This window comes from Trichomycterus rosablanca, chromosome 1 (assembly GCF_030014385.1).
Source record: "Trichomycterus rosablanca isolate fTriRos1 chromosome 1, fTriRos1.hap1, whole genome shotgun sequence".
NCBI classification, from domain to species: Eukaryota; Metazoa; Chordata; class Actinopteri; order Siluriformes; family Trichomycteridae; genus Trichomycterus; species Trichomycterus rosablanca.
Genome location: NC_085988.1, coordinates 19,240,507 through 19,252,976, shown reverse-complemented (window position 1 = coordinate 19,252,976; position 12,470 = coordinate 19,240,507). Strand labels below are relative to the sequence as shown.

Sequence of the window (12,470 nt, the reverse complement as noted above, 5' to 3'; positions counted from 1 at the left end):
ATATAAAAAATATATAAATCTTATTAGGGATGCATCTATACCATTTTTTTCCCCCCAACTGAGTACGAGTACAAGTACATGTATTTTTGTACTTGCCGATACCGATACCTATTTAGAATACCGTTTTTTTTTTTTAAACAAAAACACACGTGAGAAGTGACGAGAAGTTTAATGATACCACGTCCAAAAATGCACGTCAACAAGTAGCGAGTGATCAAAGTGTTTTTATGGTGTGATGAAATCAAGGAGGAAAAATAAATGAATCTGAGTGGATTTGGCAACACGAATAGCATGGATTGTTCTGTAGTGAGTTGGAGGTTAATAAATATGTTTGCAATGTTGGTGTTTTGTTATGTTTTGTAGAGAACGATCAGGTCAGAAATACTGTAAAACGTGTGTGTGTGCCGGTGTATTCTGATATAAACTATATTATCCCCCTGTCCCACCTGTTTACACTCCTCCTGCGTTTCCCCTCACACCGTATCCTGCGTTCTCATTGGCTGTTCGACATGTCACTCATTCCCAGTCGCACATCTCAGATCAGATATCTGACGCAGAGCCGTAGATTCTCTCTACCGCTCTGATCTGACATGCTAGAAAACTCGGTGAGCCGGTCGGATCGAGTTGTTGGATAGTTCACACTTAGCGATCGAGAGCCGAGTTTTGATCGCCGAGCGAACGCCGAGTTGCTCCCGAGCCGGCAAATCTAGCGCCGACCAGTCGCCGAGCGAAAATCAGGGCAAAAATCGTGTAGTGTGAACTAGGCATAATGCAGCAACGTGCACTAGGCACACGGTATCGGATGTTTAGTATCTGAGCCTCGTTTGCGAGTACGAGTTAATGAGCGCGGTATCGGGCAAATACCCGATACCAGTATCGGTACTCATGCATCTCTAAATCTTATATATATTAACGTAACCATATAAAATAATACCTAGTCATGTTTTACTGTTTTATTAAAATGTAAAAAAGGTTTTTTTTTAAAGCTTGTTTGGTTAGTGTAGTTCTAGATCAGATGTTGTTCATGCAGAGACCTATAGAAAAAAACCACATTGTTTAAACTCTGACAGAAGTTCTTTACTTGCAGGCGGTTGAGATTGTGGTACCAACCTGCGACAGATTTAACAGCTTGGTGTCAAGTCATTGCTTTTGACATACTAATGAAATATTATGCAAGTGTTTTGACACCTCCAGTCAAACTTTGCATTTTGTTTGATAAAATAAAGAAATAGCAAGACATCCTCTAAAGGAAACAAGCCTACTGCATTTTTTCTGCATGTTTTAGTGCTCAGTGTAGTATTTGCTGTATTTGGCATATTGAAAAAGACAAGATGTCACATTCTATTTATTTAGATTCCAACATCTTAAATTTAGCAGATACAGCGGTACCTTGAAACTCAACTGGGAGTGGCGTTGAGTTTAAAAGGCGTTGAGTTTTAAGGTATTTTTCCCCATACGGATGTATGGAAAACCTGTTAATGTGTTCCATGATCCCGTGGAACTGCATATATTTCAGGGTAATGTAAAAATAATGGGGTTGTTTTTGACACTGAAAATAATAGAAAAATAAGTATAATATAAAAAACACTGAAATACAATTAAAAAAACAGTTAAAAATCAATAAAAATACAAGAAAACTTGCACTTACAAATAAGCAGTAATAATTAAGAGAGGTTTAGTGTTTCTATGTCGTTCTTTTAATACATTCAAGTCACATTTTTTAACGATAAGCGTTTTAGACTCTCCTGGAAAAGCTGATTCTCACAATTTCTCAGAATCTCGAGCTACAAGTTTAAAAGTGAAACAGTGAGGAAAATGCAGATAAGCACAGATACATGTCGAGCTTTCAGAATGAATTTGATGGCTATTCCACACAAATGCAGATTCGTCTCGTATTTGCACTTTGATGACGTTTTACCGCACCGCTCAAGCCGAGTGCTGAACAAAGCAGCAGTCGCACACACGTTGAGTTTAAGGAAAACGTTAAGTTTAAGGGTACAAGGGTTTCTTGACAAAGGGTGTTAAGTTTCAAAGATTTTGAGTTTAGGGGACGTTGAGTTACAAGGTACCACTGTAAATAGTATGTGTGCATTAAATGTGCAGACGTTTGTTCCTGTAGGGGGTGTGTTAACTTATTATTACCTGGTAAGTGAACATGAGGAATTTGACCAGGTGTGGCTAAACAAGATCGTACATGCCCTACTTTGTCGGAGGGGTTGGTGTCCTTTTTTACAATAATCGTGGTCCTCTGGAACATGAATATACAGTGTATCACAAAAGTGAGTACACCCCTCACATTTCTGCAGATATTTAAGTATATCTTTTCATGGGACAACACTGACAAAATGACACTTTGACACAATGAAAAGTAGTCTGTGTGCAGCTTATATAACAGTGTAAATTTATTCTTCCCTCAAAATAACTCAATATACAGCCATTAATGTCTAAACCACCGGCAACAAAAGTGAGTACACCCCTAAGAGACTACACCCCTAAATGTCCAAATTGAGCACTGCTTGTCATTTTCCCTCCAAAATGTCATGTGATTTGTTAGTGTTACTAGGTCTCAGGTGTGCATAGGGAGCAGGTGTGTTCAATTTAGTAGTACAGCTCTCACACTCTCTTATATTGATGCCACAACAGGTTCACTGTTGATGCTTTAAATGATTTTTATTGAGTTTTAATTGATTCACAGTTTTCCTGTTTTAATTTTTTAGGAATAATAGTTTCATAGTTTATTATTTTGGTCAGGGTCACGGCAGGTCCGTTTTCACCGGGAAATACAATGCAGGAATACCCTGGACAGGTTTCCAGTCCATCGTAGAGCTTCGATCAGATTCATGTATTGAAAAGTGCTTATGATGCCTGCAATACATTTGATTTTATATGTATATTATATATAATATATTTTATATATAATGCATTTATATAATGCATAACTTGTTTGTTTTTGTTTGTCCCTTTCTTAGGTTGCATTCACCACAAGAATTTACCATCCAAATATCAACAGCAATGGCAGCATCTGTCTGGATATCCTAAGGTCTCAATGGTCACCTGCCCTCACCATCTCCAAAGGTACCCAATCACTCAGCACTTACGCATCGTCACCACAAGTCATTATTCAGCATAAAGCATAATCTCTTACACTGCCTCACTGAGTGAAATATGGAAACACTTCTGTTAAGCAGACCAAATGAGAGAAATATAAATACTGAAGACTGGACTGGCACTTTACAAGACAGTACCAGATGCATGTCATGTAATTAGATATAAATGTAAAAAAAAAAAAATCAAACAGCGCTCTAACTAACTAGTTGATGAATTTATTGAAAGCTCACAGATTTATTAGCTCACAGGTATTTAAATGGTTACATCATCAAAAAATATTTCAGTTTGAGGTGTTGTCTGCAGAAATATAATCTGTTTGATAGCTTTGCTTAATTAAATAAACTCTTAATACTCTGTTGGTTAAGCTTTTTATGTCATCCTACATAGTCTCTTTATGGGTTGTTATTTTGTTCCGTAGACCTACATTCATAACGTCAATCTCTGTTACAGTGTAAATGGCTCATGTTTTCTGGTGTGCAGCAGGAATTGGTGTGTAGGGTCTAATGGAGTAGCGCTGAACTCATGAATAGAGTCGGCAGTAGTGTAGACTTGACGATTGTTGGTACTAATACCAGGGGTCTGTCTCAACCTTGTGAAGCTGCCTTACGTTATTCGGTCAGAATATCACTCAGAGAGTGCACATAGGATGAAGTACAATGCTGTCTATGTAGAGAGTTCTAAACTCTTATTATATGTTGGTACCTAATATTAATCAGTTATTGACATGTTTTATTAACTTTATTACTTATGCAAATGTCATAGGTCAGAGAGTAGAATGCTTGTAGATTTTGTCCTGTTTGTGTTCTCGGTTTATGCACGTTTCGTGTTGTAAGTCAAGCATGCAGAATCAGGACACACAGTCTAAATACATACCGTTCCAGCTTTTTGCTTAAATACTTTGCATTACATGGAGGCAATCCTGCTTGTGAAGCACTGTTCTGTTTGTTACATATTTAATAGTACGAAACTTAAGGAGCAGTAGCTTTTAACAGATTTGGTACTTGATTGTAATCGGAAGGTCACTGGTTCCAACCCCACATCTGCCAAGTTACCACTGTTTGGCCCTTGAACAAGACCCTTAACCCTCAATTGCTTGTAACTACTGTAAATGTATTAATAATTTAAGTGTAGCTGTTTTACCTACAGTACATTTGCACTTTAAGTACAAATTATATGGACAAAAAAATATGTAAACACGCTCATTGCTGTGCATCGTTTTGATCACATTCGTTTTTCTTTTACAGTCCTCTTGTCTATCTGCTCTCTGCTGTGCGACCCCAACCCGGACGACCCCTTAGTACCCGAGATTGCCCGCATCTACAAGACTGACAGGGAAAAGTAAGTATCCCACTGCACTGCAACTTTACAAAGGAGTTCTTCATTTTGGTTGATTTTGTTAGTTGTGTACTCTCCACACATGATTAAAGACCCTTGCGTTGTTTACTGAGGCTCGAAAACAGCATGCAGACTTAAATGCTTCATAAATATTAGACATGAGATTAAAATGGTGGTGTTATTTTGCAGCTTTGATGGTTAAAGCTCATTTAGAGACATGCTGTGCTTTAAGTCTGAAACACACACTAGCTAAAAAAAAGTCTAAAAACACACACTAGCTCACCAGAGCTGGGATCTCGAATACATCGTATCGAATCTCAGCTCTGCCATCCGGCCGGGCTGAGCGGCCACATGAACAACGATCGTCCTGTTGTTCATATAGGGGTGGGGTATTAAGCCGGATAGGGACTCGTCGTAACTGATGCGCTACGACCTCTGCTGGCTGATCGATGGCGCCTGCACAGAGGCGGGGAAAGAGTGCGGATCGGGGTGTGTCTCTCCGTACACAAGGCTGATTCGCATATATGCACTCGCCTAGTGTGGGTGACAAAATGCATACGGATGCTGCCCACGTGTCGGAGGGGGTGTGGGTTAGCTTCGTTCTCCTCAAATCAGAGCGGAGTTGGGCATTAGTGGAGAGGAAGCGTGACTCAATCAGGCAATTGGACGCGCTATAAAGTCGATAGAAAAAGGGGAGAAAATGCATAAACAAAATATTTGTTTTAAATTCAGATTTTATATGGACGCATTTTTTTTTTTTACTCTCTAGCAAAATATTCTGGCAATCAAGATAAAATATGTTTTTTTGAACGGAGTGACAGTGGCATTAATGTAGAACCATCATTCCTTTCCACCCCCCTATTTTACAGTGGATCATTCTGATCTGCTTACCTGATCTGGCACAGTTTTATGCATGACGCTGTACCTGATTCAGCCAGAACAGTAACCGTAAACACCATGAGCAGAACCAGTTCAAGAATGTTGAGAATGTAGATTTTATACAGTCCGTTGCGAAAAGTTCATTACAAGCGCTAACTAAACATGGTAATTATAATGAATACCGATGCAGTCTGTATATTAAAGCTGATTTTGACAACATTAGTGTGTTTATTATAAGATGATGATGATTTTTTACCTTCATATTGGAGCACAAGGTGGCACGTGGGTGGCTTAGTGGGTAGCACTGTCACCTCACAGCAAGAAGGTCCTGGGTTCGGTACCCAGGTGGGGCGGTCCGGGTCCTTTCTGTGTGGAGTTTGCATGTTCTCCCCGTGTCTGCGTGGGTTTACTCCGGGTGCTCCGGTTTCCTCCCACAGTCCAAAGACGTGCAAGTGATTTGAATTGGAGATACTAAATTGTCCATGACTGTGTTTGATATAACCTTGAGAAGTGATGAATCTTGTGTAATGAGTAACGACTGTTTCCTGTCGATGCTAAATATCCATTTCATTTTTGTTACACACACATGCAGTCAGACTCCATACTGACCATCAGCTTCTGTTTGTGATTCTATTGTGTAATAGATCAGCCCTTCATTACTTACATAATTTAAAAGCGACACTGTGTATGCGCCAGATAAATGTTCAAACACATCCAGACACTCTAGGTATATGGATAAATCTCAAATGAGCTGTCTGAGCTCACACAAGCTCCGCTCTCAGTTCAAATCAAGTGTTAGCTGTTGGAAGTGAATTTAAATGAGATTTCTAACTGGTAGCATTAATTGAACAATGATTTAATTTAACAGGTTAACTGGTTCATCGTTAACATCACATAATAGTCATTGATGATGATAAATGGAAATTAGGCTCAAGTAACATGGCGAGTAATTACAGTTAATTTGAGCCACCTGTGAATATACAAGATGACTGCAATCTGATTCTGTAGGTTGAGACAAGCATCAGTGTACAGGGCTTTTAATTTTAAGTATTTGTATGATGCACATTTGTAAGTAGCTATGAAAGCATTGGAATGATACCATTTGTACAGAAATCGACATGTAGCCAAGTGTGCTTGGGTAGGCTGTGTGTCTTCCTGTTGTAGACAGACTGATCTTAAGAATACCACAACAAAGAACAGCTATGCCACCGGAGAGGTTGAAGAAAAGAGGAAGTGTTTCATGCAGCACTCCAGCAGTTTGTCACACTTGCATGGTGGTTAGAACTGTCAGGCAGATTGTTTCTATTGGAACTGACTTTCTTTTTCATGAACCCATCACTAACCGGATTTGAACACTGCCACGATAAAATCTTGTGCCAGCAGTCATTCAAAATTAGGGTGTCAGGGTAAAGCTTTTGTTTGGTCTTGAATATCTTAATTACCTTAAACCTGCATTCACAAGGTGGATTTGGCATCTCGGAGAAAGTGTGGTTGGCTGCTTATATCCAGAAACGCACTGTGAATGTTTTCTCCCCGTCACACTTTATCTTATAGAAATGACAGTCCCTAGGCAACACTTACATGGATCAACTTAAACCCCTTTATCCTTTCAGTCCATTTTACGACTCCCATCCACAAGGCATTAAGTGAACAATAAAGAACAGTACGATTGGTGCATGTGCTCTGTTGACATTTGGTGACACCCATGACATTTAAAACGGCTTCAGTCGCAAGCCGTAAACAGAATACCAAATTATTATCTGCTACATCGGTGCATTACATACAGGGGTTGGACAATGAAACTGAAACACCTGTCATTTTAGTGTGGGAGGTTTCATGGCTAAATTGGACCAGTCTGGTGGCCAAGCTTCATTAATTGCACATTGCACCAGTAAGAGCAGAGTGTGAAGGTTCAATTAGCAGGGTAAGAGCACAGTTTTGCTCAAAATATTGCAATGCACACAACATTATGGGTGACATACCAGAGTTCAAAAGAGGACAAATTGTTGGTGCACGTCTTGCTGGCGCATCTGTGACCAAGACAGCAAGTCTTTGTGATGTATCGAGAGCCACGGTATCCAGGGTAATGTTGGCATACCACCAAGAAGGACAAACCACATCCAACAGGATTAACTGTGGACGCAAGAGGAAGCTGTCTGAAAGGGATGTTCGGGTGCTAACCCGGATTGTATCCAAAAAACATCTCCCATGGCCTGCACAGTCACCAGATCTAAATATTATTGAGCCACTTTGGGGTGTTTTGGAGAAGCGAGTCAGGAAACGTTTTCCTCCACCAGCATCACGTAGTGACCTGGCCACTATCCTGCAAGAAGAATGGCTTAAAATCCCTCTGACCACTGTGCAGGACTTGTATATGTCATTTCCAAGACGAATTGACGCTGTATTGGCCGCAAAAGGAGGCCCTACACCATACTAATAAATTATTGTGGTCTAAAACCAGGTGTTTCAGTTTCATTGTCCAACCCCTGTAGTGTACAATGTAATAGCTTCCAGGACTTATGTAGTGTACTGTGCAGCCAGAATAAAGTCACAGGTATAGGCAGTGATTGTTTTGTTGTGAATGGCAAAACTGACAAAATGGATGGGAAATGTGTTTAGCGTAGTGTAGATCAGGCCTTGTCCAGACTATAGAATAGAACGCCTTTATTTGTCGTTTATACATATACACGTGTACAGTACAACATTCTTTCTTTGCATATCCCAGCTTGTTTGGAAGCTGGGGTCAGAGCGCAGGGTCAGCCATTGTACGGCGCCCCTGGAGCAGAGAGGTTTAAGGGCCTTGCTCAAGGGCCCAACAGTGGCTCCATAGCTGGGATTCGAACTCTCAACCTTTTTTAGTTGATGGCCCAAAGCTCTACCCACTAGGCTACCACAGTCCTATACCCATATGGTTGACGCATCTCTGTATACATGCTGTCAAATCTTGACCAGCCGTTGAATTTCTTAATTGATTTAAGTGTGTATCACATCATCACATGAGCACTTTGCCTGGCAATTGACCAGATATTTAAGGTGGAGTAAATGTAAAAGCAACCTGGTTTTGTATGCCAAAGGTTAAATAACGTTTTTATTCCTAACATTTTATTCAAAGCGACTTCAAATTGTGACCGTATGCAGTCCAAGCAATTGAGGGTTAAGGTCACAACAGTGAGCTTTTCTCAAGGGCCCACCAGTGGCAACCTGGCAAATGTGGGACTTGAATCAGCAACCTTCTTAATATTAATTTCTTGTTCAGTGCCTTAACTGCTGAGCTACCATATTCCTAAAACAAGAGGTAGTACAATTCCCACACCATATGGGGACATCCTATTCCCAAACCATAGACAGGGCAGCTCGGTGGCTCAGTGGGTAGCACCGTCACCTCACAGCAAGAAGGTCCTGGGTTCGATCCCCAGGGGGAGCGGTCCGGGTCCTTTCTGTGTGGAGTTTGCATGTTTTTCCTGTGTCTGTGTGGGTTTACTCCGGGTGCTCCGGTTTCCTCCCACAGTCCAAAGACGTGCAAGTGAGGTAAATTGGAGACGCTAAATTGTCCACGACTGTGTTTGAAATAACCTTGTGAACTGATGAACCTTGTGTAATGAGTAACGACTGTTTCTGTCATGAGTGTAACCAAAGTGTAAAACATGACGTTAAAATCCTAATAAACAAACAAATAATCCTAATAATTAAATCAAATAAAACCATAGGCATTATTATGGAATTGTTGCAGCAATAACAGTCTTTTCTCGGAAGGCTTTCCACAAAATTTTCAAGTGTCATTTGGACACAAAAGCATTTGTGAGGTCAGGCACTGATGCTGGACGAAAATGCCTGGCTTGCAGTTGACATTCCAGTTTATCTAAAGGTTTCAGTTCAATTAAAGTCGTGGCTTTGCACAGAACACTGGAGGTTGTCCTCACCAAACTCGTTCAACCATGTCCTTATGAACCTCGCTTTGTGCACAAGGGCGCAGTCATGCTGTAACGGAAAAGAACAAAGATAGAAGCACAGATTTGACTATATAGAACTGATTTCATACACATGGATGTACACAGCATTGGCTGTGACTGAAACATGTTTACCTAAATATTAGGATTGGTATCCACATATTATTTGCCATATTAGGTATGTAAATCCCTCCTTATTTCTTTCGGCTGCTCCCATACTTAGAGGTTGGCACAGCGGATCAATCTGGCCCGCATATGTAATTTGGCACAGTTTTATGCCAGATGCCCTTGTTAATGCAGCCCTTCTTATTTTTATTCATGCTTCAGAGCTGCACTGAGAGCGCACCCACAAAAGTACTGGAAGGTAGTGGGTTAGCGTTTTTCACCCCTGCACTACCAGTGTCCAATTAGACATGTTAATTATGAACTGATATCTCATTGTCATAAGTCATTGCTCGATTAATGCTTTCTCTTTTAAGATGTCATGATTAAGCGGTGCTGAGTGTCGCTCACCTTAACCCACGCAGAACAGTGGTGTATAAACAGAACGTCAACAGGGAAGTGATTATTAAATTAAAACAAATCAGGGAAGCTGTTTTACCTCATTGTTGAGTCAAACTTTTGTTTTCTCTTCCAAAGATGATATGGATGTTTTGCATCATGCCCCAGTATTAAAGTATAACTAGATTAGCCGCAATCTAGTTATATTTTAATGGGATGCTACTCTATACACTGATCAGGCATAACATTAAAACCACCTCCTTGTTTCTACACTCACTGTTCATTTTATCAGCTCCACTTACCATATAGAAACACTTTGTAGTCCTAAAATTACTGACTGTAGTTCATCTGTTTCTCTGCATGCTTTGTTACCTCCCTTTCATGCTGTTCTTCATTGGTCAGGACTCTCCCAGGACCACTACAGTGTAGGTATTATTTGGGTGGTCACTGCAGTGTTGTGCTGGTATGAGTGGATCAGACACAGCAGCGTTGCTGGAGTTTTTAAACACCTCACTGTCACTGCTGGACTGAGAACAGTCCACCAACAAAACATACAAAGAAAACAGCGCCCCGTGGGCAGCGTCCCGTGACCACTGATGAAGGTCTAGAAAATGACCAACTCAAACAGAAACAGCAGCAATAGATGAGCGATCGTCTCTGACTTTACATCTACAAGGTGGACCAACTAGGTAGGAGTGTCTAATAGAATGGACAGTGAGTTTATAAACTCCAGCAGCGTTGCTGTGTCTGATCCACTCATACCAGCACAACACACACTAACACACCACCACCATGTCAGTGTCACTGCAGTGCTGAGAATGATCCACCACCTAAATAATACCTGCTCTGTGGTGGTCATGACCAGGCTAAAAAAGCATGTAGAGCAACAGATACTCAACAGTCAGTAATTGTAGAACTACAAAGTGCTTCTATATGGTAAGTGGAGCTGATAAAATGGACAGTGTGCGTAGAAACAAGGAGGTGGTTTAATGTTATGGCTGATCAGTGTATGCTTATTGACTAATGTCAGCCTGGTATACGTTAAAAAGATCTGAAGATCTGTGAAGCTTAGCCAAAGGATACTTTGCATGAACAACTTCCTGTGCCAGGAGGATGGTAGTTTTTCAGGTTTTGATTGTAAAAGGTACTGTTAATCATGGACAAGTACATTTTTGACATTCTGACTAATTTTTTTGTCTTCTTTTTCCTAGGTACAACAGAATAGCTCGGGAATGGACACAAAAGTATGCAATGTAGTTTTGGAGCTATCACAGCAGGAAAAAAAATTACTCCTCTCTGTCTTAAAGGTTAGGGGAGATTTGAAAGTTTAAGAGATTTAAAACAAAAAAAAAAAGCTTCTGAAAAAAAATCTTGTTGGTTTCCATTGGAGTGCTTTCTTTAAGCCACACCTCCCCTCACCAGAGCACCTGTCCCAATTCCCAGCCCCTTTCCTTTCATAGCCATGATGTACATACATTCAGACTGTAGCCCAGCCCCCAGCTTATTTCCTCCAGCTATACCACCATCACCACCTTTTCCATCCCAAAACTGAGAAGCTGCGCTCGGCGTCTCTGCTTTAGCGTCTCCGTTGCTGTGGTGACTTGCCTGCTGCTTAGGATCAATCAGCCTCAGTTTGTTTTTTTTTTGGTTTTTTTCTTTTGCAGTTAAAAAGATGTTCATGACTGTAAAGGCATTCCTTGTTTTTAAACACTGGGGAGGGAGGGCCGTTCTCTTTTTCTTTCCCATTTTCTAATATAGTGAAGATTAAGAGATACATTCTTGTTCGTTTCTTTCTATTTCCTGGGCTTCCAAGTGTATATTGGATCAGGAAAACTTTTCTTTTGGCACAGCAGGGAGGGGTGTATGCTGGCTGTCTTTTGTATAAAAATCTATAAGGAGTTCTTTTTAAAAAAAACCATAGCAGGTTATTAATGGAAAATGTCAAGTCTCTTTGGGTCCATTATTGTGAATCATTTAAAGGACTTGGATACTATGAATATATTTTGTTTCCCATTTGCCATAACCAAGACTGTCTCTACTTTTTTTCTTAGCCATGACCAACTTCACATTCATTTACTTACGGAGGCTTTTGGACCAGTTATTTAAAATTGTAGATGAGCATGCAGTTTATTTTTCTTCTTTTCCTTTCTTCTTTTCTTTTCTTTTTTTGTTTTCGCCTCTCTACCAGCCCTCTGTAACTCTAAGTTTTAGCTGCATTAGTCCCCCCCTTCTGCTCTTGTTGAATTAGATGCTAACATGGCTTAGACAGACTTGATTGGGTCCCTGGGTGAGAGGAAACAAACTCTTCACAAACAAACTTCTGTATATTTAATTTCCTGACAGGCTCATTGAGCTTTGTGTGTTGATTAAACTGTGTAATAAAATGATTACTAAAGTCTCAACATGATTTGTGAAGTCATTTATTTAAACCTAGAGATTATATCAAAAAGTAGAGCTGGATGTATTGAGTATCAGTGTGAGATGCTTTTGACTATGAATGTGAATTTCTTTTAACCAGGAGCCGATCATTAGTAGTTTACAGTTAACAGTAACTGTCAAGCATATAGCATTCGGCTGACCCGTGTGGTCCGATCCAACAGACGAGCTACTGTTGCTCAGATTGCTGGAGAAGTTAATGCTGGTTCTGATAGAAAGGTGTCGATACACAGTGCATCACAGTTTGTTGCGTATGGGGCTGCA

At 40.3% G+C, this 12,470-nt stretch overlaps 1 protein-coding gene across 1 annotated transcript in view; it reads left to right on the top strand.

The window, feature by feature from the left end:
- Positions 1 to 12,172, top strand: part of ube2d2 (ubiquitin-conjugating enzyme E2D 2 (UBC4/5 homolog, yeast)) — a 39,116-nt gene extending 26,944 nt beyond the window's left edge. The window contains exons 5-7 of the mRNA XM_062989113.1: positions 2,970 to 3,075; positions 4,353 to 4,446; positions 10,982 to 12,172. Coding sequence (XP_062845183.1) covers positions 2,970 to 3,075; positions 4,353 to 4,446; positions 10,982 to 11,027 — 246 coding nt within the window. The 3' untranslated portion in view covers positions 11,028 to 12,172. The remainder of the gene's footprint in view (positions 1 to 2,969; positions 3,076 to 4,352; positions 4,447 to 10,981) is intronic.
- Positions 12,173 to 12,470: the final 298 nt, after the last annotated feature.